Source organism: Notamacropus eugenii, chromosome 1 (genome assembly GCF_028372415.1).
Source record: "Notamacropus eugenii isolate mMacEug1 chromosome 1, mMacEug1.pri_v2, whole genome shotgun sequence".
Classification (NCBI taxonomy): domain Eukaryota; kingdom Metazoa; phylum Chordata; class Mammalia; order Diprotodontia; family Macropodidae; genus Notamacropus; species Notamacropus eugenii.
In genome coordinates, this window is record NC_092872.1 from 477100814 (window position 1) to 477124200 (window position 23387).

Below are 23387 nucleotides of genomic sequence, written 5' to 3' on the forward strand. Positions count from 1 at the left end.
TTTGATCCCTATGAATCAGAGCCCATGGTATGGGAACAACAACCCAATTTTGGATATGGAAGGGTCAGGGAGCACATAGGACTTATTCAGATAGTCAATTTAATTTGGAGAAATCTTCCCTATTTCTCTGTTCAACAACTAGAAGAGATAGAGGGGTTGTTCCAGGGATGTTGATAATAATAATAATTGCTAACTTTTATATAGGGCTTTAAGAGTTACAAAAATGTTGTCTGTCTATCTGACAGTCTAATATACTGTTTCATCTGATCTTCACAACTACTCTAGGAGGTAGCGGGCATTATCTTTACAAATGAGGAAACTGAGACTCTGAGAGGTGAAGAGCTTTGTCTAGGGACGCAGAACTAGCAATTGTCTACAGTGCAATTCAAACCCAGTCCTTTCCAACTCCAATTCAAGGTTCTATATGCTCCACTCCACTACATAGGGTCCCATAGCTAGGAGGGAGCTGTATCGATGATTTGACCTGCCAGGACCCGAGGAGTCTGCCCACCTTGGCCGCAGCCTGAGATTCCCCAGGGGCGCAGTGATAAGAACATGAGTAGAAATCCAACACCACAGAACAGGTCTATGCACTCACAGAACCTAAGAACTGAAGGAGACCTTGGAGAGAATTTAGACCAAAGATTCTTAACCTGGGATTTATGAACTTATTTTTTAATAATATTTTGATAACTGTGTTTCAGTATAATTGGTTTCCCCTATAATCTTTTATTTTATGCGTTTAAGGGACTCATAGGCCTCAACAGATTGCCAAAAGGTTCCATGCCACAAAAATGGTTAAGAATCCTTGACCAAAGAAACCTCTCATTTTACAGATGGGAAATTTGGAGTTTAGAGAAATTAAGTGACTTGTCCAAGTTGACAACTAATAAGTTTGTCAATTTAGATTAGTGAGGGGCCAAGTCCTACGGTTGGCAGAGGTGAGAGGCATCCTCAGGAGCTGGGTCTTGAGACTTCCTCTAAGGATGGGAGCACAGATGGAACAGCTAAGGGGGCTGTGAGGGCCATGAGGCCTGGGTAGTATTATACCTTGGGTCCGAAGAGGCCAGCAATCCCAGGGAAGCCCATTTCTCCAAAGTCACCCTGCCAAAAAAGTGAAATTTTTAAAAAAAACACCCAAATATGTGTGTGTGTGTGTGTGTGTGTGTGTATGTATGAGAGAGAGAGAGAGAGAGAGAGAGAGAGAGAGAGAGAGAGAGAGTGAGAAAAGAGAAAGTAGAGAAAGGTAGAAGATAGAAGACAGAAAGAGAGAAGAAAGAAAAGAAAGAAGAGAGAGTTGAGAGAGAAAGAAGAGAGAGTTGAGAGAGACAGAGAGGGAAGGAGGGAGGGAGGGAGAGAGAGGAGAGAGATAGAGACAGAGAGGGAGAGAGACAGAGAGGGAGAGACAGAGACAGAGAGAGACAGAGAGACAGAGAGAGAGAGAGAGAGAGGGAGAGAGAGAGAGGGAGGGAGTTCATGGGCCCAGCACCCTAGTCCTAGCATCAGATGGAGTCAGAAACTTTAAAAGCAATAATGTCACATACTAACTGGAATTAACCCCTCATTACTGGACATTTTCCATTTCCCAGCTGGATAAACTGAGGCAGGAATGAGCCAGAGCCATGAGACTAGACTATGCCAGAGCCAAGAAAAGGACTCAGGAGTTTCTGGCCTCTGTTCAGACCACTGGCTCCCTTTCTTAGATGATAGCGTCCTCACTTTCCATAGTTTGTGGTTCCCTTCTGGGAGAGGGGAAGGAGGAAAGAAAAGAAGGAGGGTTGTCACTGATCTCCAGTGTAAGATCTTTACATAGCCTGTGATCAGTGGCAGCCCCCAGGACCACTTGCCAGCAGCCACAAATTGGGACTTGGAGACTTGCCCCTCTTCCTAGAAGAATGCCTTAGCAGTTCCAAATACCAGATACTAGGGACTCTTCAATCAGCATCTTATTACCAAAGCCAAATTAATAAGTACTTTTCTAGCATGAAACATAGGCTTCTGTGATCCAGGGGATAGAGAAGTCATGGGATATGAAGTAGGGGTAATGGTGATGCCCAACAGACCAAGAAATACTGGTTCTCTCTCCATTAGTTACTAAGCTACAATGAAGGGGGTCTCAGAGCAGCTGGACCTAAGCAATCTGGTTAAAGCAATTCCATGTCCTCTCTCTTACTCTCAAGCTCCCTCTTTCCTAAAAATCAACATTTACATAGCACTTTATGTATTTTTCAAGCCATTTCAAATCCTTTCAAATCTCTTGTCTGATCCTCACAGTGTCTCTGTGAAACAAAGATGAGCAGATTTCATTATGATCATTTCATAGTTTGGGAGACTAAGAGCCAGAATGGTGGAGTGGCTGCCCAAGTCATAGCTGGCATGAGGCAGAGCTGGGATGTGAACTCAGGTCACCTAGCTCCCAAGCTAGTGTTGCTTGGTTTTTGTTTTCCCATGCTGCTAATAGTGGTTTGCAAAATCCTAACTCTTGTTCTCCATTTTTCCCCCTAACCATTGCTCCTTTTCCTTCAGGACAGGGCAGGACACCTTCCCCAAAGCAACCTTGATTAACTGGTCAGGCTGACTTGTCAAGGCCCAGCTCTCCTCTCTCTCTGGGGGGAAGGGATGAGAGAAGGGGGTCTTACATTAAATTAGTGGTGCAATGTGTGGGAGTCATTCCATGGTCACTCACCGGCTGGCCTTTGGATCCTGGTTCCCCTTGGCTCCCAGGAAGCCCGGTTCCTCCCTCTGTCCCTCGCTTGCCAGTAGGGCCCAGCTGTCCAGGCAACCCACTTTCACCCTTAAAGAAACACATACATGTTAAAAGGCAGCCTAGTATAGGGAGATGTAGGTAGCACCAGGGACCAAACATATTCTCATTCTGCCCAAAGAACATTTTCTGGTATTCTTTACTACCAAAAGTGACCTTACCCAGAGGAAAAGTTATCAATAATATTAGGTCCATGTGGCAGTTCAAAAAATCATGGGATTTTTAAAAAATAGTATTTTACTTTTTTCCAATTACATGTAAAGACAATTTTTAACGCTTTTTTTAAATAATATTTTTGAGTTCCAAATTTTTTTCCCTCCCTCCTCCCTAAGGCAGAAAGCAATTTGATATAGGTTATATATGTGTAACCATGTAAAACATATTTTCCATATTAAGATCATAGGATTTAAAATGGGAAGAAAGTTTTAGGACATAGAATATAAGAACTGAAAGGGACCTTAGAAACTAGAATGACAGAGAAACATATTAGAGATCATGTGGTCCAATCCTCTCATTTTACAGATGGGGATACTGAGATTAAGAGAGGTTGTCATTCTCCTAAGCTAATCCAGGCAGGGCTATTTCCCATTCATGGAAGATCAGTCCAATGAGACTGTAAAGATTCAAGCCTAGGAGGGAGAGATGGGCAAGTAGGGGTTAGGAATAAAGCTGAGGGACAAACATATAGTCTACAGGATAAAGTCAAAATTTCCCAGCCTGGCATTCAAGGCCTTCCATTGTCCAGCTCTGTTCTGTATCTCTAGCCATGTTTCTCATCAATCACTTGTAGAGGCTATGACTTCAATAGGATTCATCTTTGTTAATCTCTCTCCCTGTTTCCTATTCACCAGCCATTCCAGTCCCCTTGTACATTTCCATTGCCCCATCTTTGCTCATGCCATCTCCTTATTGACAATACTCAACCTTTTTCCTTTCTACTTATCTGAACCTACCAGTCCTCCAGGGCCCAGCTGCAGTCCCACTGCTCCTGAGAAGCATCCCTTGACCATCCCAGCCCACAGTAATCTTTCTCCTCTGATCTCAAGGCTCTAATTTTTTCTGCCACTCATTTGAAACCTGGTTCAGACATTTCTTTGATTGTTGTATCGTTATTTGTGTTTCTGTGTAAGTTCTGTTTTCCAAACTGGACTACTAATTCCTGAAGGGCAGGGAGAGTGTACCTAGGACTGTGAAGCAGAGTGGAAGTTCAGTAAGCATTATTTATTTATTTTTAATGAGAGGCAGCGTGACGCGGCAGAAAGAGTGTTGGATCAGATTCAGGACACTCAGGTTCTTCTTCTGTTTTTGCTAGGTGACCTCGCTTTTCACCTCTATGCAGTAAAGGTATAAGGGTGGGAGTGTCATTTTGAAAATATACTATAAAACAATAATTATCAAAACTATAGGGACTTGATTTTAAAAGATCTGAAAAAGAAAACAATGGGATAGAATAGATAATTCAGAATAAGAACCAAACATACAAGACCTACATAGCCCCTGTGCATAGCAAAGACAGAGCTGATCTTGGGAGTCAGGGGAAGCTGGGTTCAAGTACTGTCTCTGACACATACTGGCTTGTGTGGCCCTGGGCAGGGCACTTAATTTCTCAGCATCTCAGGTACGTAGCACTCTAGGACTAAAACTGCATAGAAGGTACAGAACTGAATTGGTAGAGGAAGAGCCTCATCAGGAGCTCCATACGCTGAAGAAGCCACAGGTCTAGTAAAATCAATCAATTAGCATTTATTAAGGGCTTACAACGTGCCAGGCACTGCTGCTCCTAGGGAGAAAGGCAAAAACATGATCCCTGACCTTTGGGAGCTGGGGGTGGCGGGGAGACAACAAGCAAAAAAGATGTATACACGGGATAGATAAAGTGTATATGGGAGGATATCTGGGAGGGAAGGCACTAGGAGCAAGAAGGAGGGGAAAGAGAAGGGATGAGAAAGTGAGCAAGGCTTCTTATGGAAGAAAAAAGGTGTGTGTGTGATAGATAGATGTATCTATCTCACACACATATACAAGGACATATATATCATGTATACACACGATACATATTTGATATAGATGACATATCATATATAATGATATATAATGGCATATATAATCTATATCACACACAAATAATGATATATATATTATATCTCACACACATACATATATAATAAGATAGTATTTGTGAAGCACTTAACCCAATGACTGGCACAAAGTATGTGCTTAATAAAGGCTGCTTTCTTTCCTATAGATACAATATAATGTAATATTTAAAAATATGAAAAGATTACAATATGTTGGGATCAAAATGATTCCTCAGTAAAACTTACTGGGGAAGTACGATAACAATATGGCAAAAATTTAGTTTAGATTCACACTTCTGATCACATAACATAATAAATTCAGACTGGATTGTGAATCTAAATATATCAACTTTAAAATTTCAGCAGGGTCAGTGATTCCTTTCACCAATACAGATTCAAACTCCTCTATGAATTAGACTGCCTTGGATGAGATGCGGTGGTTGAAAAAGCTCCTTGTCTATAGCTCCTTCTGGAAGGAGCTCTCTAAGCTTGGCCAAGATGATACCTGGCCACAAACACAATCACTCCCTCATCCAGCCAGAGCTCAAAGTCTTTCCAGCTCAGTAGGTTCTGCCAGAGCTTGTGCTCAGTTGGCACAGCCTTGAAGAACTCACGGCTGTTTCCACAGCTCATCAGAGGAGAGCTTTAGTAGAGGTTTAAAAAAAATTAAAAGTGGAAGAAAAAAGAGTACTATGTTGATTTCATTTCTGAAGAGGAGAGGAAAAGAAAAGTGAGGAGAGAAATTCTTATTTATAGAACAAATGGAAGGTACTATTGAAAACAAAATAGATGGATTTGGTGCAACAAATAGTGGTGCATACAAAATAAAATAAAAGGAAACAGATTGGGGAAAATATTTACAGTAATATTTCTCATAAAAATCTGAGTCTCTAAGAAATAGATACAAATTTAGATGAGTAACAGACTTTCCCTAATGGCTCTCCTATCGTTATGCCTCCAAACCTGTCATTTTAGACTACACTCCGCCCTCACCTCTCTCTATTATAATCCTCATCTCCTTTCAAGGCTCAGTTCAGTTGCCATCTCTTCCATAAAGCCTTTCTGGATCTTCCCCTTTAGTTGTTAGTGTTCTCTCTCCTTAAACTATCTTATATTTAGTAATATATCACATTTTATTTAAATATTTAAATTATTTATAATTTATAACAAAAACTTTTATTTAATTATACATACATATATGTATGTATACATATGTATATATACATACATACAGAGGGAGAGAGATAGACAGACAGACTGGATTTGTTTTTGTCTTCATTTCCATAAGGCCCAGTTTTGGACATTGGACAAGCATTTGGACAAGCATTGACACATTTGGACAAGCATAATAAATGCTTATTAATTACTGTATTGATTGTTCAAAAGATATGAACAGAGAGTTCTTGAAGGAGGAAATTGTTAATAGTAATTTGAAAAAGAGTGCAAAGTCCCTAAGAAAAAAATACACATCATGGACTGAATGATCTCTAAAAACCCTCCTAGTTTTGACCATTCCATGAATTTATGAATTTCAGTTCCTCTAACCTGTGACACCATGGGCAAGTCACTTTATTTCTCTAGGCACTGGTTTCCTGACATGTAAAATAAATAGGTTAGATCAGGTTATCACTTCAGTTCCTTCCAATTCTAAATCAATGAGTCTTTGAAACTATGAATACTGGTCCTAGTCTATAGGAAGACAGTTCCAATGGATGGTGCCTACTTGTCTACATTTAGCCAGTGGGGGGCAGCAATGCTCAACTCAACACTGAAGTCAGTATTTGAAGAGGCTAGGTAGATTGGAATTTTTCTGACTCTCTTTGATCCTGCATGATTTATTGTTTGTGTTTTAAAAAAACCCCTAATTTTAAGAGGTCTGAGGTAAGAACTCTGAAGAAAGATTAGAAACCCATAGGGTATCCTGGAATAGTAGAAAGAATCCTAGATTTGAAAGTCAGAGAACTTAGTTTCAAATTCTGCCTTTGTCACTTATTAGCTATGCAATTTCAGACAAGTCAAGTACCTAGTCTCTCTGGGCCTCAGTTTCTTTATATTTAAAATAAGAACTAGAGGGCCTCTAAGGCCCTTTCCAGAGCTACATCTGTGATCTATGATCCTGGGTCACCATCATATACCTCCCCAAAGGTATAACTCTCAGACATAGTTACAAGCTGTGCCTCATAGCCATGCCACAACATTATCCTAATTAACATTAGGATGGAAACACACTCACCTTGAATCCTGGGGGTCCCTGAGCTCCAGGCAAACCAGCCACACCTGGATTTCCTCTCCTGCCTGCAGGGCCAATGGGTCCAACTTCTCCATCATCTCCCTGTTCCCCCTACATGGAGTGAGACATATAGATAACTTGGTTTCTGAAGGCACAGGCTTCCAGGGAAACATGAAAGCAGAGGTCTGGAAATACTGCATGGACTTGAGCTATGAGATGAGGGGTGAATATCATACCTAAGAAGGAAATGCCAGTGTGGGAGGTATTATCAGAACAAGTAGTTGAAAGAGATGGAATTGAGGTAGGATGGGATGTGTGGTGAATGTGTGTGTGTGTATAGACTTTAACTGAATTTAAAACCTATTCCTTATGAGTAGGGATTGTTTTATGCTTTGTATTTATATCTCCTAACAGTGCCTGGCACGTAGTAGGCGACTAATAGATGCATGCTGGCCAACTCAACAGAACTCTGTTTGATACCATTCAACTCAAGCCAACAATCTCTTCTCTAGGGTCTGTCCCAGCTCTGACATCCTCTGGTCTCAGGCTCCTTCAATCACTGACATTCTATGTTTTAAGGTTCACTTGGCCTTTGCTATTTTAAATGCTAAGGTCTCTTCCATCTCTATGCTTCTATATCCTTTTTCAGGTCTTCCCTGTAGGAGATAATCCACACACAAAGTCCTAGCCACTCTACTCACCTGCTCTCCAGCTTGGCCATCCTTCCCAGGAACTCCATCCTGACCAGGGAGTCCTTCTTGGCCTTGTCTTCCCACCACACCTCGAGGCCCTGGCTGTCCCATCAGACCCTGGAGTCCCAAAAAAGACCAGATGAGGTAGGAAAAGACCCTAGGCTTGGGGGTCATCAAGATGAAGGGTATGCCTTTAGGACCACTCACCTGCATTCCTCGGCTGCCAGCCTCTCCACGCTTTCCTTGTTTCCCTTTCTGACCCTGAAAAGCCAAGAAAATTCATTCAGGACTGAGCCAAGGGGCTGCCTGGAGGAGGGGAACTCCAAAAGAGGATCAGACTTCCCTTGCATTCAAGATTTAAGCAGATTTAAAGTGATAGGTAGGTGGCACAGTGGATAGAGTGCTAAGCCTGGAGTTAGGAAGACCTGAGTTTAAATCTGGCCTCAGATACTTACTAGCTGTGTGACCATGGGTAAGTCACTTAATTGTTTGCCTCAATTTTCTCATCTGACAAAAGGATTAGAGAAGAAAATAGCAAACCACTCTAGTATCTTTACAAGAAAACTCCAAGTGGGGTCATGAAGAGTCAGACATGACTGAAACTACCAAAAACCAATTATCCTGTAAAGGTTTGAAGGATGGGCCCAGTGAGAGACTGTATATCCGTTTGTCACAGGAGAACCAATCTTCCGCAAGGTGATGACTTTTTCAGACATGTTTTCTCCTGACAGCTATTACCTACGTCACAAAGAGGCTTTAATCTGCATCGGTGCAGGAATGGACCCATACTGAAGAAATCAGAGTTCCTTGATGCGTGGGTGTATTTGTTATTTATGTCAGTATCTGTCTCTATTCCATCAACCCTGAAATCCCTTTACTCTGCCCATGGTGGAAACACCCTAGTGAGACTCAGAGTGAGAGCTAAGGAGACCTTCTGACTGCCACTAATCCTTGCTATGATAGGATCTGGAGCAGGGAAAAAACTTAGAAGCCACCGAGTCCACCCTCCTTGATTTTTACATACAAGGAAACTGAGGCCCAGAGCAGGTTAAGGATTTGCTCACGGTCCTGCAGGTGACCTGCAGTCCCACAGAACTAAGATTTGATCTCATGTCCTCTGACTGGAAAGGTTCTTTCTGCTGCACACACATTATGTGAATCAGGTGAGATCAATAATCCCACCCTGAGCCTCAGTGTTTGCATCTGTAAAATGAAGGTAAGTAATAGTCACTCATTCTATCTTATACGAGTTGTTTATGGACCACAAGATTATAGACCAGAGCTGAAAAGGACTTCAGGGGCCATCTCATATGATTCCTTCATTTTATTAAAACAGCTATATAGCGTAGTGGATAGAGTCCTGGACATGGCAGTCCAGAAGACCCAAGTTTCAATTCTGCCTTCAAATGAGATAAGCTATCTAAAAGCACTTTGTTGACCTTAAAGCATGACGTAACAGCTGTTGTCATTATTAGCATCAATAATAATAACATGAGATCTTGGCCGGGGCAGTGCTCTGAAAAGCAGAAGGTCTGGCAGCTGACTCCACACAGGAAGGAATTTCAGAGATCATTTAGTCCGGTCCCTTCATTTTACTAAAGAAGAAACTGATGCCCAGAGAAGGGAAGCAACTTATCCAAGAGCACATAGGTCAACAGGTCAAAGAGCAGGAATCCGAACTGACTTCCTCCAGGCCCAATACTCTTTCTACCACACTACTCCTGCCTCTCAGAATAGTCTCACATTCTTGCAACGTTTAACAATTGCTACAAGCACTTGCCTCACAATGACTCGATCACAAAGAATCTTATGCCTCGGTGGTGCTCCCTCCATACCAAGAACCATGTGACCCACTTGGACAGCAGGATCCTCTTCTTTCCATGCACTGACTCATACCAGGGGGACCAAATCTTGCCTTACAGAATCCATGAGCAGAAAGAGCCCCAAAGTGACAGATAGAAATTCCACTTGTAGGATATAGAGTGGGATAGGGGATCCCGGCAAACATGGCGGACCCAAGAGGCCCCTTGCAACCCTCTGGGTCAGGAAATGCCTAGCAGTCCCTCCTCTCTGCCTAGGCACCTGGTATACAGTAGGTGCTTAGTAAATGATTGATTCTGACAGCAGCTGGAGGAACTTGGGGAAGACCAGAGAGAGGAGCTTCATGACCAGGAGATGGCAGCAGACAGCTTTTGGTTTGAGCCCAAAGTCACATTTGTTAAATCAGCATGTTCCTCAAGAGCAGGGGACCACAGTTGTGGGTTACAAGCAAGAAAGTGGCAAGATCCAAATGTAGTTAAGAGAAAGGAAGGATGATCTGGGGAGTGGTCCAGTACCCTGGGGGTCACAGAGGGGCTTCCCAGGGTCAGTTGTGTCCTTAGGCACCATCTTCTGCCAGAAGCTTTTCTTGATTCCCCTCAGTTGCAAATGTCCTCCTTCTCAAAATCCCAAACACAAGCGTGTGCTTGTGTCTACAACATACATGCATTCGGTTACTTTGTGCTACATATATTTTATGTGCACATGCTGTCACCTTCAAGCTTCTGGCAAGTACGGATTGTTGCATTCTTTGGACTGCTGGTCCCAGCACAGGGCCTGATGCACAGTAGATGCTTAAGCAATACCTGACTGATTGACTGACTCTCTCCACTTTCATCATTTCTGGGTCTTTGCCCCTTCCTTCCTCCATTTCTATTCCCATTCCTCTTTATCTTTCCTTCTCTTTCTCTCTTTGCCCCATTTCCCCTTTTTGCTTCGCTTCCTCCTTTGTCTTCTCCCTGTCTTCCTTTCCTTTGCTTTCACTCAGACTTGCCAGGGTAAGCCACCAATCCTGCTATGCTGCCCAGGAGCTCCTAATGACCAAAGAGCTAGCTGAGGCTCGGCTGTACCCTCTGGCTGAGCCAGGTGGGTAGCCTGGCTGATCATCATCTCTCCCAAGATCCAAGAAATCTAAAGGTGATAAAGGGGGAGCATGCAGCAAAAAGCACTGGCCTGGGAGCTCAATATGTAGTCCCAATTCTGCCCCTAGCTTTGTGTGTGACTCTAAACAAGTCTTTTTTCTCTGCATTTAAGCTTTATCACTTGTCAAATGAGGCAGTTGAACTAACTGGTCTTTATACACACATTGTTGTCATTTAGTTGTGTCTGACTCCTCCTGAGCCCATAGCATGCCAGGCCTGTTTATCCTCTACTACCTCACAAAGTCTGTCCAAAGCTCATGTTCGTTGTTTCCATGACACTTTCTATCCATCTCATCCTCTGCTGTCCTTGTCCTTTTGCCTTCAATGTTTCCCAGCATTAGGGTCTTTTCTAATAGTCTCATCTTCTCATTATGTGGCCAAAGTATTTAAGCTTCAATTTCAGTATTTGACCTTCCAAGGAACAGTCTGAATTCATTTCTTTCAGTATTGACTGATTTGATGTCCTTGCTGTCCAAGGGACTTTTAAAAGTTTTCTCTAGCACCACCATTTGAAAGTGTCAATTCTGTAGTGCTCAGCTTCCCTCATTGTCCAACTCTCACAGCCATACATTGCTACTGGAAAAATCATTACTTAGACTTATATGAACCTTTGTCAGCAAGGTGATATCTCTCTCTGCCTTTTAGTATGCTGTCCAGGTTTGCCATAACTTTCCTTCCAAGGAGCAAGCATTTTTTCATTTCATGGCTGTAGTCACCATCTACAGTGATCTTTGAGCCCAAGAATATAAAATCTGACAGTGCTTGCATTTCTCTATTTGCCACAAAGTGATGGGACCAGTTGCCAAGACCTTCATTTTTTTATACTGCGCTTCAAGTCAGCTTTTACACTCTCCTGTTTCACTCTCATGAAGAGACTTAATTCTTTTTCACTTTCTACCATCAGAGTGGTATCATTTGCATATCTGAGACTGCAGATACTTTTCTCAGCAACCTTAATTCCAACTTTTGATTCATCCAGCCTGGCATTTCACATGACGCCCTCTGCATATAAGTTAAATAAACAAGGTGACAATATATAGCCCTGTCATACTCTTTTTCCAATTACAAACCAATCTTCCATTCCATGTTTGGTTCTAACTGTTGTTTTTTGACTCACACAAGTTCCTCAGGAGACAAGGTGATCTGGTACTCCCATTTATTTGAGGTCTTACACATTTTGTGGTGATGCACAAAAGCAAAGGCTTTACTGTAGTTAATGAAGCAGAAGTAGATGTTTTTCTGGAACTCCTTTACTTTCTCCATCATCTGGCAAATGTTGGCAATCGTTTGAAAACCAGCCTGCTCTTCTGTAATTCTCGATTCACAGATTACTAAAATCTAGCTTGCACAATCTTACGCATAAGCTTTCTGGAGTGTGAAATAAGCATAACTAACTGTTTGGTAATTTGAACGTTCCTTGACATTGCCCTTTAGGATTAGGATGTAAACGGATCTTTTCCAAACTAGCGGCCATGGTTAAGTTTTCCAAATTTGCTGGTATATTGAGTGAAGCACTTTAACAGCATCATTTTTTAAGATTTTAAATAGCTCAGCTGAAATTCTATCACTTCACTAACTTTGTTGTTAGCAATGCTTCCCAGGGCTCATCTGACTTAATTCTCCTGGATATCTGGTTCTAGATCAGTAGCCACACCATTGTAGTTACCAGTTATCAGTGATATTAAATTTTTCTCATATAGTTTTTCTGAGTATTCTTGCTACGTCTTCTTAATCTCTTCTACTTCTGTTAAGTCCTTACCATTTTTGTTTTTTTTTATCATGCTCATTTTCTTTTTTTTTAATTTTTTTTATTTTTTAATGTTTAACAATCACTGCCATACAATTGTGATTTTATCCCCCCCACCTACCCCCCACTACCCCCCTCCCTCCCCACGACTGCATACAATTCTGTATAGATTTTACATATACTTTCCTATTGAGTATATTTTCACTATAGTCTATCATGCTCATTTTCGCACAAAATGCTTCCTTGTTATCTCTAATTTTTTTTAAGAGATCTTGTCTTTCCCAGTCTGTTTTTTCGTCTATTTCTTTGCACTGCTCATTTAAGAAAACTTTCTTATCGCTCCTTGCTATTATCTGGAATTCTGTATTCAGTTGGGTATATCTTTCCCTTTCTCCTTTCCCTTTCCACCTTTCCTCAACTGTCCTCATCAGACAGCCATTTGCTTTCTCGCTACTAAACACAGTCATTCCGCTCTGTACTTCATGGTCTAAGATTCTCTAAAAGGATAATATTTTGTATTCTAATGATCCTCTCACCTTTACCATTTTTTCTTTCTATGGTCAGTTCTACTTCTAGACTAATATTCTAGTTCTATAATTCAAGGGTCTGAGGATCCTCTAACATTTTATGACTATGACTCATCTGGTTCTGGATCAGGGTAAGGGGTGACACTGGTCTTGGGGAAAGATAGAAAGACTCACCTCTTCACCCTTGGATCCTTTGGGTCCTGGTTGTCCCCGGGGTCCAGGATGCCCCTGGAAACCAAAATAAAATAAAGAAGATTTGGTCTGGAATTCTTTCTTCAGAGGGATGCAGGGCCAATTGGGGGAATAGCTCTTTTGTGGTTCTGCTGTGTGTTTGTCCTTTGTTCTAGAAGAGGACCGTGACATCAAGATGATGACATGACTTGCAGTTGACTTTGATTTCAGTGAGGGAGGTCTGTGCAAAGTCACCAACCTCACTTCCTTCTCTTGAGTCATCTGGGTCCAGTGGCCTGATATTCATCAGGATGGCTGGAGGTGGCCCAGGATGCAATGTGAGACCCTGGCCCTTTCAGGCTAAGGTCTTATCACATTCTCACTTTGAGTGAGATACACCCATTCAATGAACAGGCTTCTTTAAGTAGTTACTCAAGGGATGGCCCCTTTAATAAAAAAAAATCAAAGTGGGAGAAGACCCTAAGTGTTCTTGGGTAAAAGAGAAACAATTACTATTTAGCAGGGGTAACCCAGCTCATATTTCTGTCTCATCCCTTCTGTCTCCTCCTCCCCTTCCTTTGGGGTTTACTGGCTAGATGTCCTCCATTTCCTTCCTTCCTTCCTTCCTTCCTTCCTTCCTTCCTTCCTTCCTTCCTTCCTTCCTTCCTTCCTTTCCTTTCCTTTCCTTCCCTTCCCTTCCCTTTCCTTTCTTTTCTTTCCCCTTTCCTTCCTTCCTTGTCTTTCCCAAAACCTTAAACCCAGTGTACTCTGAAGCCCATAGACTAGACAACAGTGGGTCCCTGTCCAAGCTCCACTTAATGGCTGGCTTAGAGTGATTATCAATAGCAACAGTTTCTGTTTCTCTCCCAGCTTGATTTATTTTTTTTTCTTTTGTTCATTAAAAGGGTCATTCCCTGACTACTTCTTAAAGAGGCCTATTCACTGAATGGTTATTACCTCCCTCTAAATGAGTACATGAAAAGGCCAGCCTAAAAAGGCCAAGGTCCCCTACTGCATCCTGCACCATTTCCAGTCATCCTGATGAACATCTGGTCTCTGAATCCAGATGGTTCAGGAGGAAAAAGTGAGGCTAGTAACCTTGCACAGCCCTCCCTCACTCAAAACAAAGTCAAGTGCCAGTCATGTCATCATTTCTCTGATAGCATGGTCTTCTTCGGCAGTGAAGGATGAACCCAACAATAACAACTATTTAGTAATTACATCCACTCTGTGCTAGGTGGGTGGGGACTTGTTGTCCAGTCTATGAGCTCCAGAGTGAATTGGGTTTAAGGCCTGATCTTTGACCAAGAAATGTATCCAGCAAACCCAAAGGAAAAAAGGCAGCTTTTGATCATGGAGCAGACCTTCCCCTGGGTAGAACACCAGAGGAGAGGAGAGGAGAGGAGAGAACCTTTTGTGGTCAGGGAAATTTCTGGGGTCCCTAACCAGGAATAGGGTAGGCTGGGGCATGGGGCCATCTCTGAAGATCACCGAAAAGCAATGGTATGGATGCCTGTCATCCCCTATCCCTTCCTTGCCAGGTCCCAAGGCTGAAAGCTCATGAGTCTAGAATTCTAGAATGTTGCCTCTAAAGTTTTGAAGAGAAGAAGCTATAGAACAGTGGCTTTAAGACATGAAAGGGTCTTGAGGATTTTAATGCAAGGTTTTCATTAGAGAGAAGACAGTTATAAGTTTTACTTACCGGTAAACCTTGCTGACCAGCTTTTCCTCTGCTTCCTTCAACACCCTCCTGGCCCTGGAATGCAGATGTGCAGAGGAGAATAGGTACATCGGGTTTTCTTTTGCCCCTACTGGTTCATGATGACTTCTTGGCCAACCCTGTTGGGCTATTTTTCCCCTTGACATGTCACCCCTCCCACTCATTTTGCTGCTGACTAATGGGTAGGGGAAATAGTCTTTGGCTAGAGAGAAGGGGCCTTTCTAGTACCCCCCACCCCCAAGAAATCATGGCCTTTGCACAAGACCTGGCACTACTGATACTTACAGGGTATCCAGGATCTCCAGGCTCTCCTCGGTCTCCATGATCACCCACTGGACCCTGAAGGTCATAAGCAACAGAAACTAAGTCATCACCATTAATTAGGGGATTACTGAACTTAGCACAGGTTAGGGCAGGTAGGTCTGGATCCATGGCTATCTCCAAACTCCAACTATAACAACCTTCCCTGTCCCTGTCACAGTCACATTTGCAGTATCTTCCATGGAAAAAGGAACAAAAATCCAGCCAGTGGAACAGGAAATACAAGGCCTTCTTCAATCTAAGGCTGATCTTTCCTGGGGAAGTTAATACCACAAGAGATGGGGAAAAGGAAGAGAAGGCCTTACCCGATCTCCAGGAGGCCCCGGGGGGCCCTCAGTCTTCCCATCATCACCTTGTTCTCCCTGTGGACAAAGAGCCAGACTTTAGGAAGCACTTCCCACAGAGCTGTGGTGAGCATCCTGCTAGCCAGTAAAGGTCTCCATACTTCCGTCAGGGGTCAAATTCCACCAAGCTGCCACATTATTGTAGGCTTCCCCACTTCCCTAGCAGCCAAGTCAGCAGAGGAGAGATGGTTACACACACACACACACACACACACACACACACACACACACACACACACACACACACACATATATATATATTTTTTTAAAGGTTCCCATCTGGTTGGTAAGGGCAGTTGCTAAAGTGTGGGTGTCTGAGCCTATCAGCCTCCCCTGGGGATTCCCACCCTATGGGACAACAGAAGCAGCCTACAGCCAACCTTTTCCCTCTGGGAAAATCATCAATCTCTTCCCACACATGGGCCTCACCCTCAGATTCCTATCTGACAACAATAAGCCCCTAAAGAGAAAAAAAAACCAAACCAAGCCTAGGGAGAGAGGAATTCTACAGAGAAATCAGTCCTGGACAGTAAGGAAGAAGACTGGTTCTGGTTTCCCTTAAATACTCTGGACTTCAGCTATTCCATTGGCCATACCACCTGTCCTTCCTTACATTGTAAGGAGGAGGAATGCATTTGCTACTCTAAAAGCACTCTGGAACAGGCAGACATAATCTCCCCCATCATTATGTTGCACTTCCTAAGGCCTACTCTGGTTCACGGCAACATTGCCCAGTGTCCCCTGTGTCCCCAAGGGTGGAGGGAGGGGGAAATGAGGTGAAGAGGAGATGAGAATAAAGAGAACACGGTTCTTCCCTCCTAAAACACAGCTATTCCAAAGCAACAATTATCTGCGCTACAACAACTCACCAAGGTCAGGTTGGTTATGGAAGGCAAATTGCCTTGGGGGAAGAAAGAACAGAAAGAAGCAAAAGATGCCTTTTAGAAGGGAAGGTAGTGACAGAACATAGTGAACAGTGATAGGCTATGTGACACTGGGCAAGTCATTTCACAGGATTAAAGCTTTAGAGCTGAAAGAGATCTCAGAGGCCATCAACTCTAACCCCCCTCATTTTTTCTTTACAGATTAAGAAACTGAGGCATGGAGCAGTTGAGTGACTTATCCAGGGTCACACAGCTAGTTAGTATCTGAAGTGGATTTGAATCAAAGTCTTCTTGACTCTAGCCACCAGGTCATACTGCCTCTTTTCCCTAATTTCCTCATTTATAAAATTAAAAGGTTGCTTTAAAAGGTCTCTAATAAGTCCACACTAGCTCAAACATTCTGTTTTAAAATTCATTCCAGCTCTAACAGTCTACTCAACAACACCTCAATACACATTTATTATGTGTCTACTGTTTTCAAAAGAGGTAGAGTGTCTTTAGTGGATAAAAATGAGCCTTGAATTCAGGAAGACCCAGCTTTAAGTGTCATCTTTTGCCCTGGCTGGATCAGCTGGGTCACTTAAACTTTCAATGCCCCAGAGTCTCTAAAGCTAGCAATCCTAGAGCAGCCGATCATCTTCATTGGCAGGGGAGTAGTTTCATCCCTGAGAATTCTTTCTAGCAGTGAAACAAAATGGGCCAAGGTCTTACGCCAGGCCCCAAGGATACACAAAGAAAAGCAGCCTCTGCGCTTGGGGAACCTACATGATGTCAACAGACAAGTGGATGCAAGGCTGGGGGAGGAGGAGGGAAGGAGCACTAACAACGAGGGACATGAGGAAAAGGCTCCACCACACAAGTGGCGCCAGATTTGAGCCTCAAAGCAGGCAAAGGAAGCAAACACATCCAGGCAGGAGGTGGAAGGCCGAGTTCAGGGAATGCATACGGTCCAGTTTGCCTGGAATTCAGAGTCTGTGAAGGAGGACTCGTGAAATAAATATGCAAAGGCAAGCTGGAGTCAGACTGTGAGGGGCCTAAAACATCAGGTTGAGAAGCTGGGGTATTATCTAAAGGAGGTAGGGAGCCATCGAAGATTTTTGAGCAAAGAAATGATGATTTTGGCAGCTGTGTGAAGAATGAACTGGAGAAAGATGGGACTGGGGGCAGGGAAGTGAACAAGGAGCTATTTCAAAGACCATATGAGAGATGATGATAGCTGGAGAAGACTTTAAACTCTGGTTCAACTTGCTCGTTTTACAAATGAACAAAGTGAGACTTCAAAGAGGGCCTGTAGACATGCTCAAAATCATACACTTTGTTAGTAGCAAAATAAAAATTCAAGGCCTGGTGGTCATGTGAAGGGAGAGATGGGGGACAGATGTCTGCAAGAGATGTAGAGGAGGAACTGACGGGTCTTGGTGACTGATGGGTTGTGAAGGGTTAGCGTTAAGAAGAGCCAAGGGTTGTCAGTCTAGGAGACTGGAAGGATAGTGGTGTAAGGGGATTCAGGAAGAAAAGAGGTTTGAACATCTGCTATCCAGAGTGTTCTAAGGCCCTTCCCAGCCCTGACATTCCATGTGCTAAGACTCCTCCCAGCCCTGACATTTCATGTTCTAAGGCTCCCCCCAGCCCTGGCATTCTGTGTTGTAGGTTCCTCTCAGTCTTTATATTCTGTGTTCTAGTGCCCTTCCCAGACCTGACATTTCATGTTCTAAGGTTCTTCTCAGCCCTGACATTCCATGTTCTAAGGCCCCTCCCAGCCCCAACATTCAGTTGGACAACCTCTAACTATCTCACAGACTCTTCCTTTCACAGGTGTTGGAAGCCTGTAGTATGGCAAAAGCTGAATCTTACCAGACATTGGTCAATGGTTGTACCACAGCATGAGAGGTTAATACTGATAAATGACCCAGGAGTTTTGTTTCTGTGGATACTGATCTAGAGAAGTGAACGATTTGCTAGGTGACCTTGAACAAATTATATGACCTTCCTGTACTCAATATCCTTGAGTATTCCTCTGTGTTCAGTATCCACTATGGCCTCAGGAGCTGACACTGGGGTGCCATGGTCTTTGAGGGAAGCCTGTGGAACAGTCTCTTCTTTCTGTACCTCATTTTCCCTCACTGTAAAATGGGGGAAGAGAGTTGGAAAAGATCTCTAATGATTCTTCCAAGTCCAACGCTCTCTGATGAGGGTAGGCTCAGCCAGAAAGAAATTTAAGAAGAGCATGACTTCTGGTGATAAGGACCTCAGGAATAATCCTAACTGCTGCCCATTCCTACATCTCAGCATGTTCTCCTGCCTACTCCCTCACCACAAAAGCTTCCACAGGCAAAGCTTGAAGGTGGAGCTTCTTTGTCCAAAGTCTGAGAACCCTGCATGGACAATGCTTCTAGACACCTGAGACAATGATTCTACTTGCCTTGACCCTGGAAGACTCTCTCCCCAACTGTGTGACTCCTTGGGCCTAAGAGATTATTTGGTCCAATCCTCTCTTTTTAAAGAGGAAGAAACTAAGGCTCAGAGAGGTAAATGACTTTTTTTAAAATTTTTATTTTTAGGATACTCAGTGACTCAGTAGCAGAGCGGAGATGGAAATCTAGATCTCTCCTGATTCCTGACCAAAGATGACACTCTTCTGGCTGCAGATGGCTTGGGACACAGAACACAGACTTAAATTTTTCATGGAGCAAAAGGTCATTGGGAATCGTTAGAAGGGGAGATGTTAACCTCCTCCACACTGACTCTAGTCACGGCAGGAATAACTGAGAACATGATAAGTGCAAGGGTTTGGTGTAACAGATTCCACTTTCACTGGCGTCTGCGGCTCTGGGTTTGCCAGGGCTCAGGGCCCACTTTTGAACACATTTCAGGGATGGTCTCAGCCAGTTGGGCTGGGGAAGGGGCTGGCGCTTGACAGGAAGCTAGGGTTGTGTGACTCACAGCTTGGAGTGGTTAAAAAGGAGCTGACTCAGCAAAATTCTTTAAAAGGTCCAGGGAAGAGAGAAGAAAAGACAGCATGAGGGAAAGAGAAAAAAAAAGGATACAGTGGTCGGATGGTTCCTCTGAGTCACTCTGGCTTCAGGACCAAAGAGGGGAAGGGGAAAAAGAGCAAACTACCGAGAATTCTTTCAATATAGGAGTAGAATGAATGGCATACCAAATTAGAAGACCCTAGGGGTGGGCTCTGTCCCTGTTATGGTGTGACTTTGGATGCATCACTCTCTTCATCTGGGTAAATGAAAGTATTTCCAGATCTAACATTAGATGATTGCTTTGCTTTAATGAGCCTGGAGCCCAGGGCAGTGGGCTGATGGGAGCCTTGCAGTTTCAAGTCTTGGCTCACAGGGTGAGGGTCACAGGAGCCCTATCCAATCCACCTATGTTGCTTCTCTGAACACAGCCATCCAAAGGGGCTTCTTGGTCTATGTCTGCCTCTCCATGCGACAATAATTTGCCAGTGACATGGACAGGATGAGCTCACTGCTTTCCTTGCACCTAGAAGCCGTGTGGACTGCGCTTACACCATTGATTTCACTTACAAGAATTTGGCTTGTCTTCCCCATAGTTCTCTCCAGACACTAGGGACTCACTCACCTTCTCGCCTTTTGGCCCTGGGGGTCCAATGGGTCCTGGGAGTCCTTTGTGTCCCTATGGGAAACAGAATACAGTGTAAGTGTCCCAGGTCCAAGGAATCAGAAATTAAAGAAGCTGGTAAGGCAGAGGAGAGAGGAGGAGAAGTCAGAAATGAAGAAACTGGACTGAAGGTGTGGCTTTGATCTGAGTTCTATCATCAATTCTTTGACCTTTCACAAGTCACTTCTATTCTCTGGACCTCAATTTACGCTATTGTAACATTGAGGGCATTATGCTGAGTGATACTGAAAGGCCCTTCTATCACGAAGGTTCCATGCCTTTGTGACTAACCTTTCAGCCACTTTGATCAACCGTTCCAGGTTACTAGGCACAAACACATGGTCTTTGGTACTCACTCTTGAGCCAAAGTAACAGGCACTTCAGGAAGTCAAGTATTAGCTGATGACTCAGGTAGAACATCTGGATGGGAAGGCAATGCCTTCAAGTTATTTAATCTAGTGCTAACAAATGCTCCTACTCTGGAGAGACTCTATAGGGCCCACCTCCCATCCTGTGTGTTGCATGGCTTTCTCGAGTAGTCCTGGCTATGATGCTTCTGAAACCTTCCTGTAGCCTATCATGATGGCATCACTAGCATCTCACCTTCTCCTGCTTGTCTCCCTACCCCCTTCACCTCTCTTCTGTGTTTCCTTCTTCTGTGTCTTATTTCATTTCTCCCCTCCTCCAATTTCTTTTCATTCTCCTTCTCCTACTCAGCTTTTTCCACCTCTGCCCTATCCCTCTTCCTCTTCTGTCCCCTCCTTTCTCTCACTTCTGTCTATGTGATACCCTCCCTATCACCCCTTTCCCCATCCCCCCCTTCTCTCCTCCTATTTTTCTTTCTTCTCCACCACAGGATACAGAGAGCCTTTGATCTCATATTTTAACCAAATTGGCAAGCAGGTGTTGGTAGGATATTTTACCAACTGGCCACTGTTCCATAAACTAGGTTAGGAATCACTATTTGAACAGTGTGTACAAAGGGGCCCTCCTTTTCCCTTTTATCATCTCCTCCTCCCCTTCTGGTAAGTGCAAGGTTACATACAATGCATTACTGGGGAGCAGGACAGAGTTCTCAAGGAAAGGAGAAATGAGAATCTTTTAAAAACATTTAAATGTTATCTTACATCATAACCAGGCAATCCAGGTTCTCCATGAGCTCCCATCCTTCCTGGAGCACCCTATGGAAGGAGCCAGAGAGAAGAAAAAATAGGATGTCCATTGTTACTGGGTGGTGCTTAGAAAGAAAGCCCTGCCTGGGGAGTCGTGCTCTCCCAGGAGTCAGCCAAGTGGCTGGGCTGTTCTGGCCTTTTTGGTTGTCATGAAACCAGATGCTTTAGTCAGATAGTGGTTGAATTGAAGAGCTAGCTCCAGAGCCATGTAGTCCCTGCTGACCTCTGTTTGCTTTCTTATTGGCCTCTCAAACTAGGGTTCCATTGGGGAAGTCAAGAAATGCAGACCCAGATCCCTAAGCTATGTCCTCCATGTTATTAACCCTCTCAGAGACATGTATATCCAATATGGTATAGTGGATAGAACTCTGGACTTAGAATCAAGAAGACCTTTGTCTGACTCTCACCTCTGACACTTACCAGCTGTGTCACCATGGGCCAGTCTCTTAACTACTCTGTGCCTTAGTTCCCTCATCTGTAAAACTGGGGCTAATAATACCTAGCATCTCTCTGCCACAGTTGTTGTATGGATCAAATTAGATGAGGTCGGTAAAGCACTCTGTAATCTCTAAAGTACTTTAAAAACATCACTTATTATCATAATTATCATTGGTATTATTATAGTAGCCAAGAGCCAATTTAGATGGCCTATACCTCAGCAACATTTCCCTATGGAAGCAGCCTCTCTGGAGGGAAAACCTCATTGGACTGTTTGACCAGATGGCCTCTGAGGTCCTTTCCAATTTTAGTTCCATGATCCCATGATCTATGATCCCATGGTCTGAATTTTCCATACAGGATTTAAATGTTTTGAACCCATTTCCAAATCCTTTGGCAAGAACTGACTGAACTATTTTTAATCCACTTCCCAGCAGAAATTCTGACGGGAGATAAAACATAAGACAGGACTCAACAGATCTGGATTATTTTGTGTAAGGGAAAAAGCTGTCTTCTAGATTTCCTCTGGGTGGTGTGCTGCACCATGAAGTCTCCTGCCAATTAAGAGCCTTTGGGGACATCTCTGAGTCCCCAGGGCCCCACATTCTTCTCTCTTGGGAATCTTTTATCCAGAGTCCTCTGCAACCTGGCATCCCCAGCTCCCACACTTGTACCTGGACTCTCCCTGACCTAGGGACTCTGAGAAATGAGTCACAGCTCTCCACCTCTCTGTTGACTCTCAAAGAAACACAAAGCTCTTTTCTAATTTGTTTGTTTGTTTTTTCATCTAAAAGGTTTTTTTAAACTGGTAGCGACTAAAGGGGATTAGATAGGGTTTAAGCTAACAAACAACAAAAGGAGAGAGTTATCAAGTTACAAGAAAAGTAAAAGCCAATATAGCAGGTATCCCTGCTCCTCATTGAAATACAGACGACCTTCCTTAGCTCTTCTCTTTCACTGACTTTTCCCTTGATTTTATCCCAGGAGTTGGCATGCCCACCACTTCTATCCCCCTTCTGTTCTCTGTACTGGTTGGCTCCTGGATTTCCTCTGCTTTGTTTGATAAGGAACAGAAGGAAGACCCAACCCACTCTCTGTCTGGCTCATAGATCCCTGGGTGGGATAGTAAGGTTGATGTAATGTGGGCTTACAAAGGCTCAAATGAGTTTGGGTCTATCTCAGAGGAAATTCCAGACCTTTGCAGCATCTTCCAGGATTTAAAGGTCAGTTTGTCACAGATGACTGACTGCACAGAGAAGTCCCAATGTTTGGGATCAACCACAGACCTCTAAAAGAGATGTCACTATAAAACACTCTCAGCTGTTCTGCTAACAGCTGGATAAAATATTGACATTAGTGCCAAAGGAACCAGCTGCCTTTATACCCTAAATCATCTCCCAACTGGCTGGAGCACAAATGGCTCTTACAAATTAATCTCTTCTCCCTTCACCCATTCATTGGCCCTTCTGAACTCAGGCCTCCCATGTCCCAGGATACTTTGAAGTCACAGTTCCCATGGGCAGCAGGGTCATTCTCACCGTTGGTCCCAGGGTGCCTCTCGATCCCTTTGGGCCTTGGTTGCCGGCTGGCCCAGGCTCTCCTGGAACACCCATCTCACCAAGGTGCCCTTGGTAGCCCTTAGCACCCTATAAGAGTAAAAGGGAGAGAAACTGTAATTCTCTCTGGGACTATGTTACAAGAAA

General features: G+C 43.5%; 1 protein-coding gene across 3 annotated transcripts in view; it reads right to left on the reverse strand.

Annotated features, from left to right (window-relative positions):
* Nucleotides 1–23387, reverse strand: part of COL27A1 (collagen type XXVII alpha 1 chain) — a 242942-nt gene that overhangs the window by 18118 nt on the left and 201437 nt on the right. For all 3 annotated transcript variants that reach the window (XM_072632427.1, XM_072632426.1, XM_072632425.1), the window contains exons 39-50: nt 23223–23330; nt 21202–21255; nt 20036–20089; nt 15516–15572; nt 15175–15228; nt 14872–14925; nt 13173–13226; nt 7972–8025; nt 7774–7881; nt 7076–7183; nt 2687–2794; nt 1051–1104 (exon numbers count right to left, since the gene is read on the reverse strand). In XM_072632427.1, coding sequence (XP_072488528.1) covers nt 1051–1104; nt 2687–2794; nt 7076–7183; nt 7774–7881; nt 7972–8025; nt 13173–13226; nt 14872–14925; nt 15175–15228; nt 15516–15572; nt 20036–20089; nt 21202–21255; nt 23223–23330 — 867 coding nt within the window. The remainder of the gene's footprint in view (nt 1–1050; nt 1105–2686; nt 2795–7075; nt 7184–7773; nt 7882–7971; nt 8026–13172; nt 13227–14871; nt 14926–15174; nt 15229–15515; nt 15573–20035; nt 20090–21201; nt 21256–23222; nt 23331–23387) is intronic.